The following is a 23,082-nucleotide window of genomic DNA, read 5'->3' as shown; positions in this document are numbered from 1 at the left end:
ATACAATGGTACATTGTCTTAACACTTTTGGGGATTGCCAGCTAGAAGAATTCATGCAATTCCTAAGAAGAAGGCGGGGAAAGGGCATTGAAATATTCAGACTTAACATAAAAGAAGTAAAAACCAAGGAGTAAGAAGATATTACCTCCAGTGATTCATCTTGTAATAATGTTATCAGTTCTTTATGTATTAAATATACTCCAGAATTCAGAAGTTTAGAGACCTAAAATGCAGCAATAAAGTCTCTCAGATTTAAAACTACTAGATATCTAAAGGTTATAATAATAATTTTACAAAATACATCCCTGTTAGATACTTCTTCTGAAATGAGACTAGGTTACAACATACATATAAAAATTAGATTTCTAGAAAAATTAATTGCATACAAAACCAGCCTTTTAGTCTCCTTTATGACACTCTGGAGTGTGGACACGTGAGAATCGGCAAGTAAGTGCCCACGTGGGCGCAGCAAATGTAGGAAGGATTTATCAGAGTCATAATTTCCGTATCATGAGCAATAAGCCCATGGATGCCTCCAGCTCATATTTTAAAGTCTTACAGCAGCCAACAAGGTCTCCCAGGATAGTGCAGGCACATGAGCATTCGCCCTGGCTCAGCACCTCCTAAAGAGGGCAAGTTCTACGGAAGGTCTGTGTGACGCAGGGACAGAGGGGAGTCCCAAGCAAGCAAGACATCAAAGACTTTTCCCATCAAAGACTTTGATCAGCACAAAAGGAGCTGGAAGGGTCTAAGCTAAACTCCCCTGTGAACAGGTGTGGGTTTTTTTCCTCCTCCAGACAAAAACAGAACTCACAATGATAAAGCCACCAGTTTCTACTTCTTTCCTTCTTTCTTTCTTATTTTCTTTCTTTCTTTCTTTCTTTCTTTCTTTCTTTCTTTCTATGTATTGGGCTTCTGGGTAAGATTTCAATGGGCAGGAGGGGGTGGGGGGAAGTATTTTAAAAACCTCTGCTCTACAGGGTTTCTGACTCTTTCAGAATATTTTCAAAATACTATTTTTCTGAAAAACAAGAATAAAGTTAGGATATAGGAAAGTAATTATCAGAATTTAACAACAACCCTGTGAGGAAAACTTAAACTCACCAGTGGATTTTCACTGCTCAAAAGGACAAACCCAGACTAACAATTCATTTTTGGAATAGAGGATCGTGAACAGCCTACCCACATGGTATGACTGAGGGAACATGGCAACTAGCCACCCAGCAAATAGCTAGATCAATAACTGCCAGACTCACTCCTACCAGTGAAATATTTTTATGTACCCATTTCAAGATGTTTCTCTCTCTGGTGCTAATATGTGATGTCCACTACAAAACACAAATAACGATGAAATTTTAAAGGGATAAAGATAAAAATAAGTAAAAACTCTAATATCACATAAACATTGTGTTCTCAGACACAAATCTCATGAAACCGTCTCTGGACCATTCATCTAATAACTACAAGCATGCACGGTAACCAAGACTAAATGCTCACTTAAGGCGCACTGGAGACAGAGATTTCACTCAGCCGGCCAGTGCCCTCTGTCCCGTCCCATCTTCCAAAACATACTGTGCAACACTGCAAGTATTTTAATTAGTTACACCATTGAAAGACAATATTTCCTAGATTTTGCACAATGAACGTTTCGTTCACCCCAGAAAAAGTGTTATTCAAAAGAATACTATCACCCAACAATCAAGAGTCTCAAGCAACATAATCATGATGCTACGGGCTCCTCGTGTGCTTATAGCTAATCAAACAATGCTCTGATGTAGGAACCCAGTGCAAGGAAGGGGCTGAAATATTCTCATTGAGAGTAAGAATATTTAGATACCTCTTGTGAAGACAGGAAATATTTTATTGTGCCATTTACAAAGAGACATTTATATTTGGAAGTTGATAACTTACAGTTTATACGTGCCTACTGCAACTATGTAAGCATACACGTGCTTCCTGGGATCACCCAAGACACGTATCCAGATTTCAACCTCTAGGGTTAAGAAGTTAATTACATCCATCGGAAATGTTTAAATTCACTTTTGGTTCTTCCACTCAAGAGAGTTATAATAGCTGAACCTAACAGGTATGTTCATAAAACGTGATCCATTTGCACGAAAAGCAATAAATAACCTGTCACTCGATTTTCCGTTTACTCTCAAGTTCTTGAGTTTAGACGCAAAGTTAAATATTAATATTGTAAGGCATATAAAACCTGGTTTTACTTCCAAACCAAAGATACCCATATTCACACCACAATGTCTGGCTTAAAGTCAGCACTTAATAGAGGGACGCTGAATGAATGGATCAATAAATGGTAAATGAATATAATGTGCTTATGTAAATGAATTCTGTCAACATACTAAAAAGAGAATTATGGAAATTTTAAAATAACAGTTAGGACTAAAATATGAAAGCGATATGGAGCCCATATCATATAATAAACCTTTATAAACAGAAGTGTACACAATATCCAAAACTCATCTAGCATACATAGGTGGAATTAACAAACGTCAAGTGCTAATACTTCTTCACACTTACTTCATAAAAGCAAATGGCAATAGTGTATCTGACTGGTACTTCAGGGTCATGACAAAGGCAGAAGAATGTAGAATAGAGTTCCATGTGGAAGTTTTTAGGATCAACAAAAACAATCATGGCCTGGTGGAGGTGGAAGGGAGAAGATGAGTGGGAAGGAGAGAAAAACGTGCATCAATACCTAATATTACAATCATTTCATTTCAACTGAAATCATGTCCTCTACATAATAACTTAGGTGGAAATCACATTTGGAAGATCCAAATGCATGCATATGGCTCTACCTTATACATAAAGTTAAATATAAGTTATACTAATATTACTCAGGACCTACTGTCTACACCACACATAAGGCTAAGCAGCAGGGTCATAAATGGCCATGGTTTTTAATGCTATCTATTCAGATATTTTAAAGTTATCATCAAAACCTTTTGTCAGTACAAATACATAATCTATTACCGGAAAGTTATAAGCACAGTTCTTCCGTACTGAGATATATTTCTTCTCCTGCTCTAGGATTTGGGGTGGAATCTGATTTTCATTGTGTCCATTTTCTTGTTGCAAACCCAGCGTACACAGCTTCTTATAAAACTCCAAAAATCGCAAGTGTTGATCTGGAGTAAAAATTCCTAAAACAAATGTAAAACCTTTGTTCAACATTTTCGCTGAAAACAAAAATAGAGAGAGAAAAGCAAAATACAACACTTATGTAACGGGAACCAAATACTCAAGTAAACCGTTAAAGACCATAAATAGAAGCAACAGTGAGGAAAGGGTACCTCTTATGGAGAAATTCAATGGGTCTATTGTTTCACCTTATGTTGATTTTAATAACACTTTAATTTTAACAGTATAAACTATGCAATGCAGGAATGACGACTGAATGTCTGCAGCACGTATCACACTACAGACCACTGATGAGTCACTACAATAATAATATATAAGGACCATTACTGCAATTTACTTCTGGTAAATATTCTAAAATTGCCTGCAGAAAAGACATGTATGTGTATCTGCAGAGAAAAGAGTTTAAAAACTCAACCTAAAAGATGGCAAAGTAAACTCTAAATATTTTTGATCCACAGACTCGTTCCACATTAATAAATTATCTTAGAGAGCAAGGAACTCATCATATACTGCCAACCTTATTTTCAACGGCCAATTAAAAGTCTATAATATACCTGCTGAAAAATGTTTTCGTATAGCAGATGGCTATAACTTAATTTATGCTTACATTATTATAGGAAGCTAAGAACTGAGTAATATGTTCAAAATGCCAGGTTATGAGTATTATTCTAAATTCTAAGCTGAACTGCTCACATGATATATTAATTACCCAACAAATAGTTAATAAGTGTATACTTGCTATGCACCAATAGTTAATATAACTACATCATATGCCAACCGATACGATATTTTATATGAATATAAAATATTCAGAAATTTAAAGGGCCATGACTACTTCTTTCGGTCACTGTTCTTTCAAATAGGTTCTGTTAGGGAAAAAGTCATTCTAAAATGTGCTCTAGATTATGCTACCAAAAATCTAAGACTTCTTAAGATTTTACACCCTTAAAGGATAGGTTTCACAACTGAGGAGCTGCAGTCTAGTGGCTGAGGCAGAGGACAAAGGAAAAAAATTATCCACGATCTTGAAATTCTCAGGGTGTATCATACCATAGAGTCCATGGCACAGTTTTCCTAAATGGAAAGATAAGGAAATAAGAATGGATTCGTCCGCTTTGAAAGATTTTTCACAAAATGATTTCACTAAGGGAAGGATAGTTTGACTTCTGTCATCTGGAAAACAAAACAAAACAAAACAGACTTTAGATCTAGTTGCCCACGCTGCACATGGAGAAATGCATACATACAGATTCCAGAAAGGAAAGTCGCTGGGTTGGCCACACGGCCACGGAACACGTCGGCAAGCCCTGGTCGCAGAAGTAGCAAGAAGAGGGCTGAGATCGGCAAAACCTTTTCACGCCAGGCTCAGAGGCTCGGACTCGTCGAGGGCCACCGGGACCACATGTCAAGAGTGCTTACAGGCTAAAGAGCTTTGAGGACTGAGGCTTTGAGGCCGAATAACTACAGAACCCCAACACCGCGGACGTGAACGGAGGACCAGCAGGCTCAGGCCGCAGGTCTCACGTGTTAGCGCGTAACTCACGCCAGGGGGCAGCTTTTTCTGACTGAAATTGTTAGCTTATAATATATCCTGTTTATTGAATTTCTCCACTTTTACTTATATGGCACTTCCTTAAGAAGTTCATTGATATTGTGGGGGCGTCTGGGCGACTCAGATGGCTGAGCATCCGACTTCGGCTCAGGTCACGATCTCACGGTTTGTGAGTTCGAGCCCGGCATCGGGCTCTGTGCTGACAGCTCAGAGCCTGGAGCCAGCTTCGGGTTCCGTGTCTCCCTCTCTCTCTGCCCCTCCCCTGCTTGCACTCTGTCTCTGTCTCAACAATAAACATTAAAAAAAACTTTTTTTTAAGAAGTTAATCCATATTTTAAGTGTGTCTGCTTAGATTATAAATTTCTCATATATCCCACCGACATTTACATCTTGATTCTAAATACTCTGAATTTCCCATAATTCTCTTAAACTGTCAGAAAGGAATCGCTATTAAGGGTCTGACAAGACTAAGCAAAATGCTGCAACAGGTTTATTGGTATTATTATGACTGTTACTATCATTACATTTCAGGACCACATCTACCATTTTAACTAAATGACATTTATTAGACATTCATTGTATTCCGTACAGAACATGCATTATCCTATGTAGAAGTAGAGGGATGAGTAATAAACGGTCTGAACTTGAGAAACTCACACCAGCAAAGAAGCCAAACACAAAAACTATCACAAGACGACATGATCGCTATTCTCATAGTTGGTATAAGGCACGGGTCTGCAATTTTTGTAAACGTTCTAGGCCTCACAGTGTATCTGTCATAACGACTCTGCCACTAGGGCCCAAAATCAGCTGCAGACAATACAGAGCCACGTGGGCATGGCTAGGTTCCAATAAACTTTATTTACATAAGCAGGCAGCAGCAGGATCTGGCCTGCAGACCACAGCTGGTGTACCCCAGGCATAAGACATTTACAGAGATAATCAGAGAGGAGACTGTATTTGCAATGAGCACTGAAGGAAGTTGGTTAGGAGGAAAACAGAAGGGAGAAAAAACAGGGAGAAAAATGAATATGCAGAAAGGCTGGAGGTGTGAGCGAATTTCACGTGCTAAGGGAATGACAAGTGGTACTGGAATGACATTCCCTGAAGGAATGGCAGGGAAAACCGTGAACATAGGTTACGCCCAGATCTGTTCACAACCGAGTGTGGACAGTGAGGGGAGAGAGCAAGGAGGGGGCCAAGGCTCCTAGACTGAATGCCCAGGGGTGCCCCATCATCAGGACAAGGAGATTCACTCACTCATCTATTTTCACGTACTATAGTTCTTACTCCTCTGGCTCATCATATAGGCTGAATGATTATTCTGGAACAATCATACATAATTATTGGCCACACTGCAATAATCTTTAAGAGGCTCTCCTAGTTCAGGGTAAAATGTTGTTCATCCAAGTAAACATAATCCTATAATTACACAATAGAGTTTCGCACCCAAGTACTTGACATTTACTCCTCCAAATTTTACCACATCAAAATGGTTAATGTTTACTGATAAATTAATGTCCAGCATTCGTCAAAAGTCTAGTCATATACTCACAGAGGAGCTAATTGTCTCTGTGATGTCTTTGTGATTTGACTGGCACAACACGAAGAAATACCTCCCTACCCATTCCCACTCAAACACCTCATCCCAAAGTTTTCCTCCCCACGGCCATGAGATTTCTAGCATTAAAATATTAAGGAAGGAATATTACTGCTTTAGTCAACATCTTTCCTAGGGTCAATTAGTTAAGCAAGTTAAAGGCTAATTACCAAACCAATTCCTATCTCCCCACACAAGGCAGTTAAACATGGATGAGAGAAAAGAGAGAGGTCTGGAACATGCAGTAACACAGGGTGCCAGGAAGGTAAAAGCAGCCACAGAGAAGGTGCCACAAGAGAAAGAACCAGAAAGAGACAGAGAGGAAGGGAGGCTTAATGTTCATCATAAAACAACATAAGGAATTCCATCCCTTATCTTTCTTCACTCCCTATCAGTTACAAAACAGGGGAAAACACTGCTTTCAGAAGCAAAGGTGTGTCTGCGGGAAGATTTACCTGTGTCAAACACGTCAAGCAGATTAACCAAAGTTTCGAAAGCAGCAAGCCGCACACTGCTGCCTTCATCCCTGGAGAGTTCTATTAGCTCAGGGAGCACCACGCTTTTTGTAAGTTCTGTCCTGCACAAGAAGCAATAGAAGAAAATAAATCAATTCAATGAATTATAGCAAGAACTTATGAAGTGAAAGTCATGGGGCCAGGTACTGCAGAGAATAGGAAAAATCATAAAGATCCGGCTCCTGCTCTCCAGAAGCTTGCAATCTGGCTGGAAAGCATGATATAAACATAAGAAACATTAACAGTAATTGTCTAATTACTTCAATCAATTCTACTTCCACCAGGATAACATTATTACCTGCAGAGATCTTAATGACTAGAAGTTTATATTAAACTTTATATATTGTAAAAGTTTTCCATTTTAAGCAACTTCAGCAAATGATCTGGACTAGCCAGAAAAACCTAACAGTAGCGACCACAGAAACCTTAACAAAATCTTTTTATCTAGATTTCAAGGGATGCATTATTTTTTCATTCACCTAAAATACAACATTACGGTAACTAATTCCTACAGAGAAGAATGATACAGGACACTAGACGCTCTCTCTGAAAGAATGAAACACAATACCCATGCTTTCAGGACATATACAACATTTATAATACAGTCACCAATGGTTCTCATTAGATACTTTAATCAGCCACTGCTTACTCACCAAAATGAGATGCTACTACAATGACCCGTGCTGATAAGGGAGACTTATAATGCGATGCATTATCATGTGTCCTTCCTAGACACGTGATGGAAGACGGCACGAATTATAATTTGATAGAGAATGAGAAAGTCACGGGGAGTTGCAGAAAACCTGAAAAGATTTAGGGCAGAGCACAAAGACTCTAAAAGAACGCTGTCAAGCAGAACTTTCTGCTATGAGGGAAATGTTTACAAACTGTATCGTGGCCACATGTGGCTACTGAGCATGTAAAATAAGGTCAGTAGGGGCGCCCAGGTGGCTCAGTCGGTTGAGCGTCCGACTTTGGCTCAGGTCATGATCTCACGGTTTGCGAGTTCGAGCCCCGCGTCGGGCTCTGTGCTGACAGCTCAGAGCCTGGAGCTGCTTTGGATTCTGTGTCTCCCTCTCTCGCTGCCCCTCCCCCGCTCATGCTCTGTCTCTCTCTGTCTCAGAAATACATTAAAAAAGATTCTTTTTTTTAGTAAATAAAATAAGGTCAGCATAACTGAGGAACTGAAGTTTTAACTTTATTTTACTGAATTTAAATAGCCAAACATGGCTAGCGGCTGCCTTATTGGAGAGTACCGGCTCTAAGGACTTGCGCGATCAGAGAGCCAAAAACTGTTTCTAAGAAATTAATCTATGAAAGGGGGGGAAGGTGGTCAAAAGTACAAACTTCCAGTTATTAAATAAATAAGCCATGGGGATGTGCTGTACAGCATAGTGACTATAGTTAACAATACCGTACTGTATATTTGAAAGTTGCTAAGAGAGTAAATCTTAAAAGTCATAAGAGAAAAAAATTCTGTAACTGCATAAGGGGACAGGGGTAGCCAGACTTACTCCGATAATCGTTTTGCAATGTATACCGACTCATGTTGTACCCATGAAACTAATATGTTTTATATCAATTCAGGACGTATTTGTATGCTGTTGAAAACCTTGAGTTTATTAAGAATGAAAGACGGTAGTTTAAGATAAAGATCTCGTCCCTATTTACAGACAAAAGTTACTTCCATTCAATCTTTCAAATGACTTTTCCCCCCAAGAGTGGTATACTGATGGAAACCCAACTTAATTATATCTGGGTATTAAAGATAAAAACAATCAGAATCAAAAGGTCTTTAATAGCTGCACAATGATTTCTTAATGCTGAAAAGGCAAAGTGAAAAAATCAAATCTGTGTATCATCAGTGGTAATAAGGACATGTCTGTTTCAACCTACCAACACCAACGGGGATTTCTCATTTTCAACTACGTTAAAGCCACTAAACACTATGGCACTATGTATTAAAAGAGCGCTTTTATATGTTATCAAAATTTTAAAAAACGTAAGTGCTATATAAAAATAGATAACCTATAACCCTCTACTTAAAGAAACTTTCAAAGTTTCTGATAATGTACGGCCTCCAGGCTTCTATCCTGTTGATGTTATTATATACATCCTCTTTGGGCTTCAGCTTCCTCATCTGTAAAAAAGGAACAATTACTATCCATCCAACAGATGATTGTGAGGATATTAAACTCACACAAGTGCTTAGAAGAGTGTCTCACACATGGTAAATATTATCTAAGTGTATACTAATGTTATTCATAAATTTTGATATACACTGATTCTTTATACTTATCTCTAAAAATGGAATAATACAGGTAAAATATCAGCAAAAATTCTGTGTATATTATAGAATTCAAAAAGATTCTAGGTTTATGCTTCTCCCAGTAGGACACAAAGATGTTTCCTGTGCCTTTGCTAGCACTAAAGATTTATCATTAACTTTTCCGATTTCATTGGTAAAAGGAGCATTTCACTATTGTTTTGTAAATATCACATATTATTCAATAACTGTCTGTCTACTTGACTACATCTCTGGTCAAACTCCAAGCACCTGGAAGACAGGACTGTATCTTTTTCATTATTACATCATCCATATGTAACCCACAGCTTATGGTAGGTGCTCAATGCATATTCATTAAATGCATAGATCTCTCTACAACTAATGAGGTTGAACAATGAGACTGAGTACATTTATTGGACACTTACATTTCTTCTTTATGAAGTATATTATTTGTTTTCTTTGCCCGTTTGTCACATTATAAAAGTAAAAATAAGGCATCGTGGCAGACCCACACATGTAAGATGCAAATATTCTCTCATTAGTTCCTCTAAACAAGCTGGATTAGGGCTGAGTACCTTCTTCAAGAAGCAGATGTGGGCTATACACTGCCTGTGCTGGTATATTTATGAGAATATCCTTTTCTTGACTTCATATGCAAACTCCACTCTGGCTAGGGCAGAATTGTAGGTCATTATCCTTTGTACTAAAAATGCCTTTGGCATATAAGGATTCGGAACAAAAATCTGGGGACGGCCTGATTCTATTAGTTGTGTAGGAGTCCAGTCTTATCAGCCAACATGCTAATAATTATAACCTAACCCTTCCATGACATCAGAAGGCAGGGTATGTAAAATACAGGGTGAGGGATAGCAAGATGAATGAAATAAGCAAGCTTGCCCAGATGGCCAACCTGGAATTCTGGGGTCTCGCTGTGTGATCCAAATCTACCCAGGTGCCGGCCATGATTTGGTGCCACCTGATGGTAGCAGCCTGATCAAACTAAGTACCGATGAAGGATGATCCTGAGTTCCACGGTTGGCCAGGTCAGCAACAGCAATTCAAGGAAACTTCTCATCTGTTTGTGCCTTTTCCACCGGCCTTTTTAAGGAGCCTAGGCTGAAAGAAATACTGGGGACCCAATCATCTCCATCTCTTTGTTAAGAAGATAAAGTTGCTTAGCCCTCCCCTACATCAACGCCCTTCCAATCTGACAGAAGACAAGACTCATGGGCAGAGGACAAGAACCAATCATCAGTCCCATTATGTCTGAATTCTACAATCTGCCTCTGACAAAAGCAATCATGGATCTGCTTTGTGTCACTGTAGTTTGTATTTATCCTACAGTATATACTCCTTTTGTATCTGGCTCGCTTCCCTTAACATACTGATTCGGAGACATATCCATGCTGTTACACTACATGTATCAGCATGGCATTCCTTTCTCTTGCTAAATAGTACTCCACTGTATGGACATACCGTATTTTATTTTTCCTTTCATCGATCAGTAGACATCTGGATTGTTCCAGTTTGGGTGTTACAAATAAAGCTACTATAAACATGTGTATCTAACACAGCTCTTGTTATGGATATATTTTCACTTCTCTTGGGTAAATAATTAAAAGTAGAATGGCTAGGCCATATTAAAGATGTTTAGCTCTGAAGTAAATGCCAACTAGCAGTATTATATCATGGGAGATTGGAAGGTTGTTGATTTGATAATATTCAGGAATGTGATAAGTTTCAAATTAGTCTTTATGTACAGGGTGAGATAAGAATTAATGTTCGTTTTTTTTTTTTTTCTCTCATGAATATCCAGTTATCCCAGTACTGTGTTTTGAAGAGATTTTCCTCCTTGAACTGCTTTGGCATTCTGTTGAAAGTCGATTGGCCACATATATATGTGTGTCTATTTCTGTACTCTCTTCTGTTCCACTTATCCGTATTTATTTTTGTATGTATCCTGAAACATCTTTAAATCCATTAATTAGTTCTAATAGTTGTTTTGTAAATTACTGAGGATTTTCTATGTAAACAGTGATGTCATCTACAAGTAGAAATCATTGTAAATTACTGAGGATTTTTCTATGTAAACTGTTCCGTCATCTACAAGTAGAAATCATTTTACTTTTTCCTTTCAGATCTTTAGACCTTTAAGATTTTTGTTTTCTTGCCTTATTTCAATAGCTAGGACATCCCATACAGTGTTGAACAGAAGTGATAAAAACTATCCTCGACCTGTTCTTACCTTAAGGAAAAAGCATTCAACATCTACCATTAATTATGACGTTAGCTGTAGGTTTCTCACACATGCCTGTATCACATTGAGGAAGTCCCCTTCACCCCTAGCTTCCTGAGAGTTTTTATCACGAACGGATGTTGAAATTTTGTCATACGTTAATAATGGGGGCATTTTCAGGTTATCTTACTTGTCATGTCACCAGAAATTTGATCAATTTCTTCAAAAGTATATTCTTCCAGGGCACCTGGGTGGCTCAGTCGGTTAAGTGACTGACTTCGGCTCAGGTCATGATCTTGCAGTTTGTGAGTTCAAGCCCCACGTCGGGCTCTGTGCTGGAGCCCGTTTCGGATTCTGTGCCTCCCTCGCTCTCTGCCCCTTCCCCACTCGCTCTCTGTCTCTCAAAAATGAATAAACGTTAAAAAAAATTTTAATTCATTTACAAAAGCATATTCTTTATTTCCTATCTGAGCACTGTATGTTCTTCCCTCCAACACTGAAGAATCTTTTTGTAGATTCCACATTTGTCTCTTTTTTCTCTTTAGTCATCCCTGTATAAAGAGAGGTCTATTCCATACGGTTGTTTTCCTGCAAACACATGTGCACGACCTCTTCGTTATACTATTCACTATTAACCTGATTATTCTAAGAACTGTCCTCTTTGATCCCAAGCTAGTGCACAATCCATAGTTAGTTTTCTAGTGTTATGCAGACTTCAGTTCTTATGGATATGCCAGCTGGACAAGAATCTCTTAATTTTTCTTCCTGATCATCTTATTAAATGAAGAACAATTTCTGGCGCTCATTTCTGATTGAACTAAAGTGGTCAGTAATTGCTCCCCTGCCAGCCACAACAAACACAAAACTACAAACCCAAGTCTGTACTGTTCTTGGGCCCTATTCCCATACTTCCTCTTCCCAAGTGCCTTAGACCACAACTCCCAGCACAGTAGTGGGCAGCCTCTCTCTTAAATCAGCAGCAGTCTCGGAAATCTCTCTTCCCACCTCCTTTCACTCATCTCAGGGCTTCTCCTAGCCTTGCGTGTAGAAAATTCCTGTTGGTGGTTATCAGAGCTGAACAAAAGTCCTAATTTCCAATGCCAAAAGAAAAAAACTGTATACATCTCTTTAGTTTTATATATTTATCAAAGAGAGAATAAAAAGTATGAATCAGATCATAGTAGTTTTTAGCCATGACACCATGAAAATCCTATGATTATATTCTAATAGTACACGAGAATTCAAAATTAAATGAATTTAATCAGACAAATTAATTTTTTGAGTGAATTCTAAGTTAACAAGGTAGGTAGATTCTAGCTTTGCTTTTGTAAATCAATCCTTAAGCAATAATTCTATATTAATTTTCAGAAGGCAAATGTGAACACATCTGACCAGCCTGTTTTTAACAGTGGCAAAATGTCAGGTGACAAAACGTGGAGTACAAAAAGACAATGATATATTCTCCTGATAGGTTCTGATCGTGATTAAGGAGCACAGAACTGGGCAAGACTGAATTATTTATGGTCCACAATGATCCAGAGTCAGCCTAGCCTAAGAAGATCTATCAGAAAGAAGCTAGTTCTGAAATCAAAATTAGAGAAAGGATTACTCTGTTACATTGTTAAGCTTCTAACACAACACTTAAATCCTCCGATTCAGCAAGGTGGACAGGACAGAGGACCTGAATCTGTATGACATTCTGAAGTCATCCCAAAGCCTTAAATACTGGCCCCCATTTTTTTGTTGTTGTTAAGAACTATATAAATGGCAACAACCTGATTGTCCCTGCTTGTGACACAAAGAACCAGGTGAAAACAGTGCAACTTCTATTAAAAAATAAGAGGTCTCAATGTTTTTTCTATCAATTTAGGATCCTTTAAAAAAAAAAAAAACTATTTCCCATGATGGTTCTGAGATAAAACTTCCTTTAATACCATATCTTACCGTAATGAGATCAGTTTTTATGGGTGAAGAGGAGACTATCAGCCCTAGGCATCTCCTTCCTGAACCTCACACAACCAAAAGGCAAGAAAAGACAGTGGAAATGCCAAGGTGTACAGGAAACAAAGACTTCCACTGAGTAAGCCCATCTGAGAGGACCCAATAATATGTCGTTCGCCCAAAGGAATGCTACTGCAATAGTCCAAGCGTGGTTTACATTGGGACATTTTCCCTTCTCGGATCTAGGTATCTGGATGTTAACTAAAGCCAGTGAAGGTGAGAAAGAAAGAAATTAACATGAAATAAATGCTAAGCAACTTCACTTTAATCTAATCTCTTTTAATCCAGACACATCAGGAGGTACTTGTTGTTACAATCATTTTTAAAGTTCATATAAATTTTAGCCCTTCAATAAGCATGCTTTCATGGAACACACAGGCACAGCATATGCATGTCTGACTATCCAGAAGTAAGTATATGACACAAGGAATTGAAATGATACTTACCCAATGCCCTGAGCTATGTTCTCTAATTGCCGACACATACAAGATCGAACTTCATACTCCACATCTTGACAGAGTGATTTTACCAGAGGAAGTATCTCTCTTTTAATGCTTAGAAGGCAAAGAAAGGAACGTGCAAGTGGGTATTTTAGACTAAAATTTTCAAACAGTTATCATCAAAATCTTAGCTTACCCTAATAACAAATATATTTTAATATAAAGCTTTATCGTCTAGAATGGATTTTCACAGGTCATTAAAGTTTGGAGGTTATCTCCTGTTACTTGCAAATCATATACATGATTGGATCTTTGTAAAATAATGGTTAATTTTCGATTCACAATTAAACATCTTAGCTAAGATAAAAGGTTACACAGGCAAGTGGAATATCTAGCAACTATCTACCAAAATACTCTTCAACTTTGTATTTTATTCTGTGCCATAATTATATAACATTCCAATCTTTCCACTTGGTTATTTATCATCTGGGCAGAGAGGAGCATATACATTATAAACATTCCCCATAAAGCCTCAAAATAAGAGAAATTATCCAAAATAATGAATTTATAACAATAATGGAAGAAATCAGAAAGTCTTATCTTTATGTACGGTTGGACAGTTTTTGACGTCTATAGAATAATACCATTTTATGCTCAAAACTACACTCAGTGTGTGACAGAGAAGGCTAAGATGAGAAATAGGAAAAGTTAACCGTGTTGATTTGAAGAGCCATGAGATCAGAAGAAATGCATCTGAATAGTAGACTAAGTAGACTATAAGAATTCTACAGAGTTAAAACAGCTAAACTTGTATGTAGTATGGAATAACATAATGTAAGTCTAATATAATAGTAAATCACACGACCATCATACATTTTAAATCGATTTAATTGAATAAAGTAGACAAAAAAATTGTATACAAATACTCACGTATGGGCATCAAATTTGTTGGTCATTTTTCCTAAAATTTTACAACTAACTAAACGAGACTGGACAGTTTGGGAAAGTTGTGCCTTGGAAACAAGTGGGTTCAAAATCTAAAGAGAAAATATTTAGAGAACAAATTCACAAAGTTTTATATATTCTTGCCACTAATGTCAGCTATTTTCCTCAAGGAATATTTTAAGATCCTAAGTGTTTTTAAGAAACCTGAGTTATAATTTGAGGTGTCTCATAACCAGAATCACCTTGTTGACCTTCTGCGTTATTAAAGGGAAGATGATGATAAATTACATAATTAAAAAACAACCAGGCTGGGGCGGGGGGGGGGGGGGGGGTGGGGAACGGGGAGGGGTGCCTGGGTGGCTTAGTCAGTCAAGCGTCGGACCTCGGCTCAGGTCATGATCTCATGGTTTGTGGGTTGGAACCCTGCACCGGGCTCTGTACTGACAGCTCAGAGCCTGGAGCCTGCTTCAGATTCTGTTGTCTCCCTCTCTCTCTGCCCCTCATCCGCTCATGCTCTGTCTCTCTCTTTCAAAAATAAATAAAAACGTTAAAAAAAAAATTAAAAAACAACAACAAGCAGGTACACAAAACCTGAATTAAAGCTTATGATGAATTCTGTAATGATCTGTGTACACATAAAGTGTAATTACTGAAATGCACATCTTCAAAAGAAAAATAAGCAAATTACCAGACAGCCTGAAATTTGTGTTCCATACAGATTAATTTTTATATTTACCCTAAAGGGATACAAAACATTATAGCTTCAAATAGATTCTATTAAGTAATTCTGACATCTGCAGTAACCCAAGTGTGATATTGTATTGCGTACACACCGGGCACCCAAAAACTCAACAGCATGACACATTATAAAGAACTATGAAGATCAGATCCTGATTCTGGCCCCTACTCTTAATCTGTCCAAGTAATCTTGCTGTTTCTTATTTCTCATCCCAAGATTTCTCATCTACTTAAAATGGAAATTAAACTGTCACCCTAAGGTCCCTCCAAGTTCTGAAACTCCATGACTCTAATAAAAAGGTCAACTGGTTTTTTTCCTCTCCACAAAGAAGCCAGAAATGCTGAATGAAACAAAATAAACTGCATGCTTAAAATCGTAAACATCACATAAAATAACATATGGCATTCGGGAGTAAAAACTGCATTCTACTACATAGCACTCTTCAAAAAATAGAAGCAACAAATGTCAACATTACGTTCGACATTTAAATATCTGTTAATCACCGAGATGTTTGGCACTAAGTATACAAACATCCTCATAATGGGGTAAATCTTCCCATTTTCAAGCTAGTGTTTTGGCACTGAGATAGGACCGCAAATTGTACGAGAGCAAAGGAAGGACGAAAACACTTCATGAAATACACAGAGGACATTTCCTCAACGGAGAGCTACTTTTTTCAACCAGGACATATTTGAAAAGAATCTAAGGATGATGTTCAAAGAGTGAAAAATCATTTCATTACAGAATAAATTTACTTTCTAACTTTCTTATTCTCCCATTTTAATTTACTAGAACTTTGAGATGAGAACATATTAAATAATGTTAAAAATTAAAAAGCAAACAAACTAGTAACAATATTTGCAACAAACATAACAAAGGATTGGCAACCTTGAAAAATAGTACATATAAATAGTGATCAAATGATATGACCAGACAATTCCAAAAGAATAGAACTGATATAAACATATGAGAAAATATTCAACAGCGCAATAATAAAAAAAAATTCAAATTAAAATATAATCCCATTTTTTGGCTCATCAAGTTACACTGGAATGCTATTGGTAAGAACAGTCCAGAGACAGGCATTTTCACATATTGCAGTAAGAGCCTTAAGAATCTGAATGCCCTCTGACCCAGTAATTCCACTTTTTTGGAAGCTACAGTTAAGAAAATTATCTGAGGGGCGCCTGGGTGGCTCAGTCGGTTAAGTGTCCTACTTCGGCTCAGGTCATGATCTCACAGCTTGTGAATTTGAGCCCTGCGTCGGGCTCTGTGCTGACAGCTCGGAACCTGGGGCCTGCTTTGGATTCTGTGCCCCCCTCTCTGCCCCTCCCCTGTTCGTGCTCTGTCTCTGTCTCAAAAACAAACATAAAAAAAAATTTTTTTAAAGACAATTATCTGAAAAACAGAAAAAGCTCTACAGAGATGTTTACTAATGCCTCATTTTATTAATAAAATACTGAAAACAGGTTTAAATGTTTAACAAGTAAAATATTTTGTAGCTACTACCAAATGAGTTTAACATAACATAGGAAAATAATCCTAAGTGAAAAACAACCACATATACATTCAACATGATTATGAACATGGCAAACAAAAAACATATACAGGGAAAAAGTCTGAAATGATTTTTCAGATTTTGGCTAAGTACAGAACCACGATTTTTCTTCCTATTACTTTCTGTGCTGCTCATACTTTCTATAATGAACATGTGTTGCTTTCAGAGTGGGAAATGACCTTATTCTTTTTTTTAAATACCACTTTTCAGTAAAAACAAAAACAAAACCCCTGGAGTGACTTACTTAATAGCACTTACCAAAATGTGTGTGTGTGTGTGTGTGTGTGTGTGTGTGTGTGTGTGTGTATTGCATTACCTCATGTTTTAGGGTTTCTTTGGGCAATACTTCTATTACAGAGAGAAGAGTTTCCAACCATGCATTGCTGACACCTGATTGACACAAGGAAAAAGAAAAAAAAAAGTCTCACAAATTAGTTTTAACTCAGCCATCAAGTGACAGCACTATTTAATAAAATGGGGTATAATTATTTTTATTACTATTTTAAGAAGTTCCTCTATTTTCTTTTTTGCTTTAGCCAACATCTAGAAAACATTTAGATCTTTAAAAATAATATGGGGGAGGGAATACCCTTCAGCCAAAATGTGTCATTTTTGCTGTACAATAACACAAACATAAATATTGTAAAATTCAAAAATTCTAAGAGGTAAGTACAGATCATAAGATAAATTAATGCGACTTCAGCTTTCTAGGATCCTAAACTTTGCGGGGTTTGTAAGGAAACAGCCATGGCTATTTTTAGTCATACTCATGGTCAAATCTTGGGCAGGACAGCCTCATTCACTTAGGCTCATCAGGCTAACGAGATCCCAAAGGCCTTACGGCCACCTCCAGGAAACAGTAAGCACAGAACTAACAAGCCAGGCTGCTGACCTGCATCCCTGTGCTCCAGATGTAGCAGAATGACTTGGAGGAAGGAGTGGGCATATGTATGAATTGACACTGATTCTTCCTGTAGAATGGTCCGGAACGACACCGCAGCCGTTAACTGCATTTCCACTCCCGCCACATGCAGGACTTCCTGTGTAATCAGAAAGAGTTCGCTATTACACAGAGGCGAGATCAGAAACTCTAATTTTTAAAAATCCAACGTCATAGAAACCAAACACAGTCAGATTCCACAAAATAACTATATCTGACCTTTAAGGATATGCACTTCCTCTTATTACTTTAAGAAAACTATTATGAATCTGCTCCTTACTGTTTAACTCATTAGACCATCAAAAAGCTTAAATGTTGTAGGCACTCACAAAATAACATTCCGTTGTTTTTTTTAAATGAAAATTATAAATATATATAAACCTTTTAATAATGGAATAGGGATTTTTGATAGATTTCAATTTCTATTTTTGCATTGCATTGTACAGTTCACCATCATACCTAGAATAGGAATGTCAAAGGTCAAGGGTTTTCATTACCTGTATTTCTATTTCAAAAAATAAACATTAAACATTCTACTATAAAAAAGGAATACACTTAAGATTGTGTAAATGTGTCTTCCCCTTTAGATAACTGACAAGATTATAAATTACCATGAAGTAAACTCTTTTTAAAAGAAGGAATTTTTTAAATAGAAGAATGTTTCTAAAAATTAATTATATCCATAGCCACTCCTTAAAAAAAAAATTGTAACATATGTTCAAAGTTAAAGACTACATGAGATACTAATTTTCAACACATCAAAAAGTAAAAACAAAAAAAAACAAAAACAAACTTTCATTTAAACCTCATCAAAGATACTACCTCTACTTCTCCATGAGAGAGAGAGAGAGAGAGAGAGAGCTCGTGTGTGTGTGTGTGTGTGTGTGTGTGTGTGTGTGTGTGTGTTAGCTAAAAGCATTACTTTGCTGCTTAATCAGTTATGTCAATTATGGGAATTTCCCTTAAATGCCTACTTTATAACTAACATAGTAAAGTTTGTAGAATAACGTGGAACAGATAGGAACAACAAGGTTTCCTATCTGTGACCTTAAGAAAATTGATCTTTCCGTATTATTTCCTAATCTAGAAAATGTGAATTCTAGTACCATCTTCTCAGAGATTTAAATCATTTAAACAGAGCTTGCACGACTTACCAACTTGTGCACACTGGGCATTTAAGTCATGACCACTGGCCATCCACGGGGCTCCTCTACATGAGGCCACCTAATAGGAATCTCATCTTGTCCACATCTGAACTGATCTCTCCCCCCAAACCTGTTCCTCCTCCCATCTTTACCTCCACAAACAGTGAGTGACAACTCTTCCCTTCTGGTCGCCGGCCCCAAAACTCTGGGGCCGGCCCTTAGCCCCTCTCAGCCTCTCACTCACCACAGATGGCCAACCAATCCTGACACAGAGTCTGACCACTTTCCACCATCACCTCCAGCCTGAGTTACCCCAGGAACCTGTTAACTAGTCCCGGATGCCATCATGGCAACTCTACTGTCTAGTCTCTACACAATAACCTGAGAGATTCTTATAAAACACAAGTCCGATCACGTCACTTAGCAGCTCAAACTCCCCAGTGGCTTCCATCCCACTCAAAGCAAAAGTCAGTCCTTTCAATGACTTCCCAGATCTGTTCCCACTGGCCACTTTTCCCAGACCTTCCACATGACTGGCTCCCTGATCTCTCTTGAGCCTCTATTCAAGTATCACCTTTCCAAGGAGCTCCTCCCTGAAGACCTGATTTCATACTGAGAGCCACTCCCTCGCTCAAGCTCTCATCACCTCCTTTATATTATAGGTCTATCATCTCCACTGTCCAACATGCTCATATGCTTGTGGTCCGTCTCCCACACCTGAATACAAGCTGCAGGACTGCAAGAGTTTCTGGCTGTTGCGCTCACCGCTGCACCCCACCTCCTAGCACACAGCAGGCATTCAGGAAGCGACTGCCAGGTGACTGAGTATCCCTTACCCTTTCACCTAAAGTTTCTGCTCTTGGCGCTCTGTCCTTTCACACACATTTTCCACATCTCCTAAAGGATGACTTCAAGAGATGCTGAGGTGAGTCCTAAAGATTAGGGATTGGCAGAATTAGACACAAGGCAAAGCAAAAACAGATCACTAGAAATGCATTCTCAACCCTCCATCCTGTTCATAAGGGGATGTTCCTGTCATCTTCTCCCCCAGCATCTGTGCAACCAGGATGCAGACCAAATATCCAGCCTTCTCGATTCACATGGTGGGACCACGGCCAGTAATCGTTCTGGGAGATAACATGTCATCCTACAGCAGAAGAAACCGACTCAGAGTCGTCAAGTACCCTGCCGAGGGCCAGCAAGCTAGCGATCGGCACCTGTAAGACTTAACCCTTCCTTTTCTGCCTGATGCCAAAGCTAAGTACTCAACTCTTCCTCATGGACTCTGCACTTCCATTCATCATCCCATTCATCGGCTCAAATCAATCCCGAACCTTCATGTGGGAGTGTGGGAAACCTGGCAGCGGCTTCACTGTGGCAAACGTTCAAACGGTATGGTTAATTCCCACAAAACCTACGGCACGTTCAAACTTTTGTATCACACACACAAATGTTATTTTACAAGTTTCCGCAGCCAATAGTCAATTATGTATCTTAAGAGTTCTTGGCTAAAAGAATAAGAGAGGGAATGATAAGGCGTAAAGCAAAAGCAGCGACTGGTCTCTGAAATCAGCCCTCCCATATCCCCTCGTTTTACTGTTTCCAAAACAAACACGTGTTCCACACTAACTATTTTGGATTTGGAAAACACTCTTACAAGATTTGACGTGGCCGGTAAAAACACTCTTACAAGATTTGACGTGGCCGGTATACATCACTTACAGGTTTCAGAACGCACGGCTTTTATTTAGCAACAGAAACTACTTTGCAAGGAAATATCAATATGTATTGTGAGGGCCACCATGTTCATTCCGGTTCACATGAGTCTGCTGTTTTAAGTTCCAAGAGATGTCATCCTGCCCCCTCTTAAAGTCATTAGAGTCTTGGGTTTTGTACGTATGCAAACTTTATGCAAAAGAAGAACGCGGGAAGCTCTCCAACTTCGTATCTTCTTACTGTATTACTTAGTCTTGACTCCCGCAGCAACATTTGCCCCAACTATTTTGCATTTAACTTTCGAAAAATCCTCAAGTCTTATCAGGATTTGGGTGTTTCTCTTGTTGTGCTGACTTCAACATCTGGGACTGTCCACTGTTAAGAAACCAGCACAGACTAAGAGATTTTATCACTGCTAAAAATCAACTGACTCCTAAGCATATTTTTCTGAAACATAATACAATAAGCATTTGATACTTACCAGTAAGTGTTCTCCTCCACAGAGTCACACCCTCTGGACAAACATAGTGAGATCCATACTCTCTGGGTAAATAAGTGTGCATCCTCATGGACCTTGGAAGACACTGAAAAGTAAATTCCTCTATTGCTTAAGTGAATGCCTTAGTGGCAGTTACGTTCCTCTTATATGCTACTGTATGGCTGGCATTCCAACTTGAATTCCTCAAAAACGAAATGAGACATTTTATAAACGAGTTAATGGTACATTTCCAAGTTTAAAAAACTATTCCCGCTTAAGGAAGGAAAATGTACTAGACACTTCTCTGCTCAAGTTAGCATGAACTTTAGTCCTCTCTTTGGTTAGCATCAACGGTACGAGAAAGCGTTTTGTACGACACGTTACGGTCCTGGCCTAGGGGGAAACTGCTCTGTCTCCAATAAGCCCACATGGTATACCTCAAAAGATATTGCTCTTTATTATATACAACACAGAGAAGCATTACACAAATCACTGGCTTATTCCAAAGAACAAAATATTTTGGATTCACACATTTGGAAACTAAACTTACTGAATTAAACTGGTAAACATATTTACCACAAATGGCACTGGCTAAAGGTAAAGGAGAACTAAAATTACAAATATCTTTGTAGATTTGTAGAGAGACTATCACTGATCATTTTGAAGTTAAATAATAGGGATTTAAATATTAAAACATTGAAGACCTAGGACACATAAAATATCTGGGGTTCCGAGGGTCACAACTGTGAGAATTTTCAGTGACTAACAGTAACGGTAAGCAGCTCTTTTCACTATAAAAATGGTGACGTTTATAAGACTTTAAAGCTGAGTTAAGTGTGAATAACTGGAACATACCAACTCAGATACTTTAACAATTCACTATACCTCATTTGTTTCCCCTATCGCTGACCGCCAGGCTCTACACTAAAATAAAGGGTGAGGAGAACTAGTTGGGAATCCTGAAAGTCAAAATCCGAGAGGGAAAGGGGGAAAATAAAGTGGAGACAGGAACAAGAACAAAAGGGATGTCTTTTATCCTTCTTTAAATCTGTGTTTCAGTGATTAGCAAGGTTCATGAGGAGGTACACATAACAATATCCCAAAGATCTCTTTCCATAAAGGAAATACCAATGGTAACTATCATACCACTACTGTAGATGTGCAATGAAGTGTCCTTCCATGCAAAATCATGACAACACCGGGGCGCCTGGGTGGCTCAGTCGGTTAAGCAGCCGACTTCGGCTCAGGTCATGATCTTGCAGTCCGTGAGTTTGAGCCCCACATCGGGCTCTGTGCTGACAGCTCAGAGCCTGGAGCCTGTTTCAGATTCTGTGTCTCCCTCTCTCTGACCCTCCCCCATTCGTGCTCTGTCTCTCTGTGTCTCAAAAATTAATAAACGTTAAAAAAAAATTTAAAAAAAACAAAACAAAACAAAACCATGACAACACCAAACAAATAAATACATTTCAAGACAATGGTTTTGAAACTGAGCTTCTAATTAGACTACTCCGCCCAGTCATTTTGACATATAATATGTTAGAGTCATGTAATCTCATGATTTAGGCCGAGAATGTAAATAAAAAGCTATATATGTAACACTGCAAAGAAAAGATATGCTTATCAAAGAAACATCTATCTGCTCGATACAGCACTGAAAGTAACCATATCAAACGATCCATTGTAGCCATATTTAATTAGTTGAACACATTTTGATAAAATGATAAACTGTTTTCTTGGAGGGGCAATCAGCGTTGGAAAGCACACC

General features: G+C 38.3%; 1 protein-coding gene across 5 annotated transcripts in view; it reads right to left on the bottom strand.

Moving 5' to 3' along the window:
• PPP4R4 (protein phosphatase 4 regulatory subunit 4) overlaps positions 1–23,082 on the bottom strand; it is a 102,976-nt gene that overhangs the window by 29,676 nt on the left and 50,218 nt on the right. For 4 of the 5 annotated variants that reach the window (XM_045451946.1, XM_045451947.1, XM_045451948.1 and 1 more), the window contains 9 exons: positions 17,931–18,078; positions 17,355–17,428; positions 14,727–14,833; positions 13,803–13,910; positions 6,773–6,894; positions 4,216–4,338; positions 2,998–3,167; positions 2,542–2,661; positions 146–223 (listed from right to left, as the gene is read on the bottom strand). In XM_045451946.1, coding sequence (XP_045307902.1) covers positions 146–223; positions 2,542–2,661; positions 2,998–3,167; positions 4,216–4,338; positions 6,773–6,894; positions 13,803–13,910; positions 14,727–14,833; positions 17,355–17,428; positions 17,931–18,078 — 1,050 coding nt within the window. Of the gene's footprint in view, positions 1–145; positions 224–2,541; positions 2,662–2,997; positions 3,168–4,215; positions 4,339–6,772; positions 6,895–13,802; positions 13,911–14,726; positions 14,834–17,354; positions 17,429–17,930; positions 18,079–21,320; positions 21,424–23,082 lie in introns of all 5 variants that reach the window. The other variant, XM_045451949.1, reaches the window with a different exon arrangement.

Source organism: Leopardus geoffroyi, chromosome B3 (genome assembly GCF_018350155.1).
Source record: "Leopardus geoffroyi isolate Oge1 chromosome B3, O.geoffroyi_Oge1_pat1.0, whole genome shotgun sequence".
Taxonomy (NCBI): Eukaryota; Metazoa; Chordata; class Mammalia; order Carnivora; family Felidae; genus Leopardus; species Leopardus geoffroyi.
The sequence above is the reverse complement of the archived record's forward strand: the minus strand, read 5'-3'. Positions and strand labels throughout refer to the sequence as shown.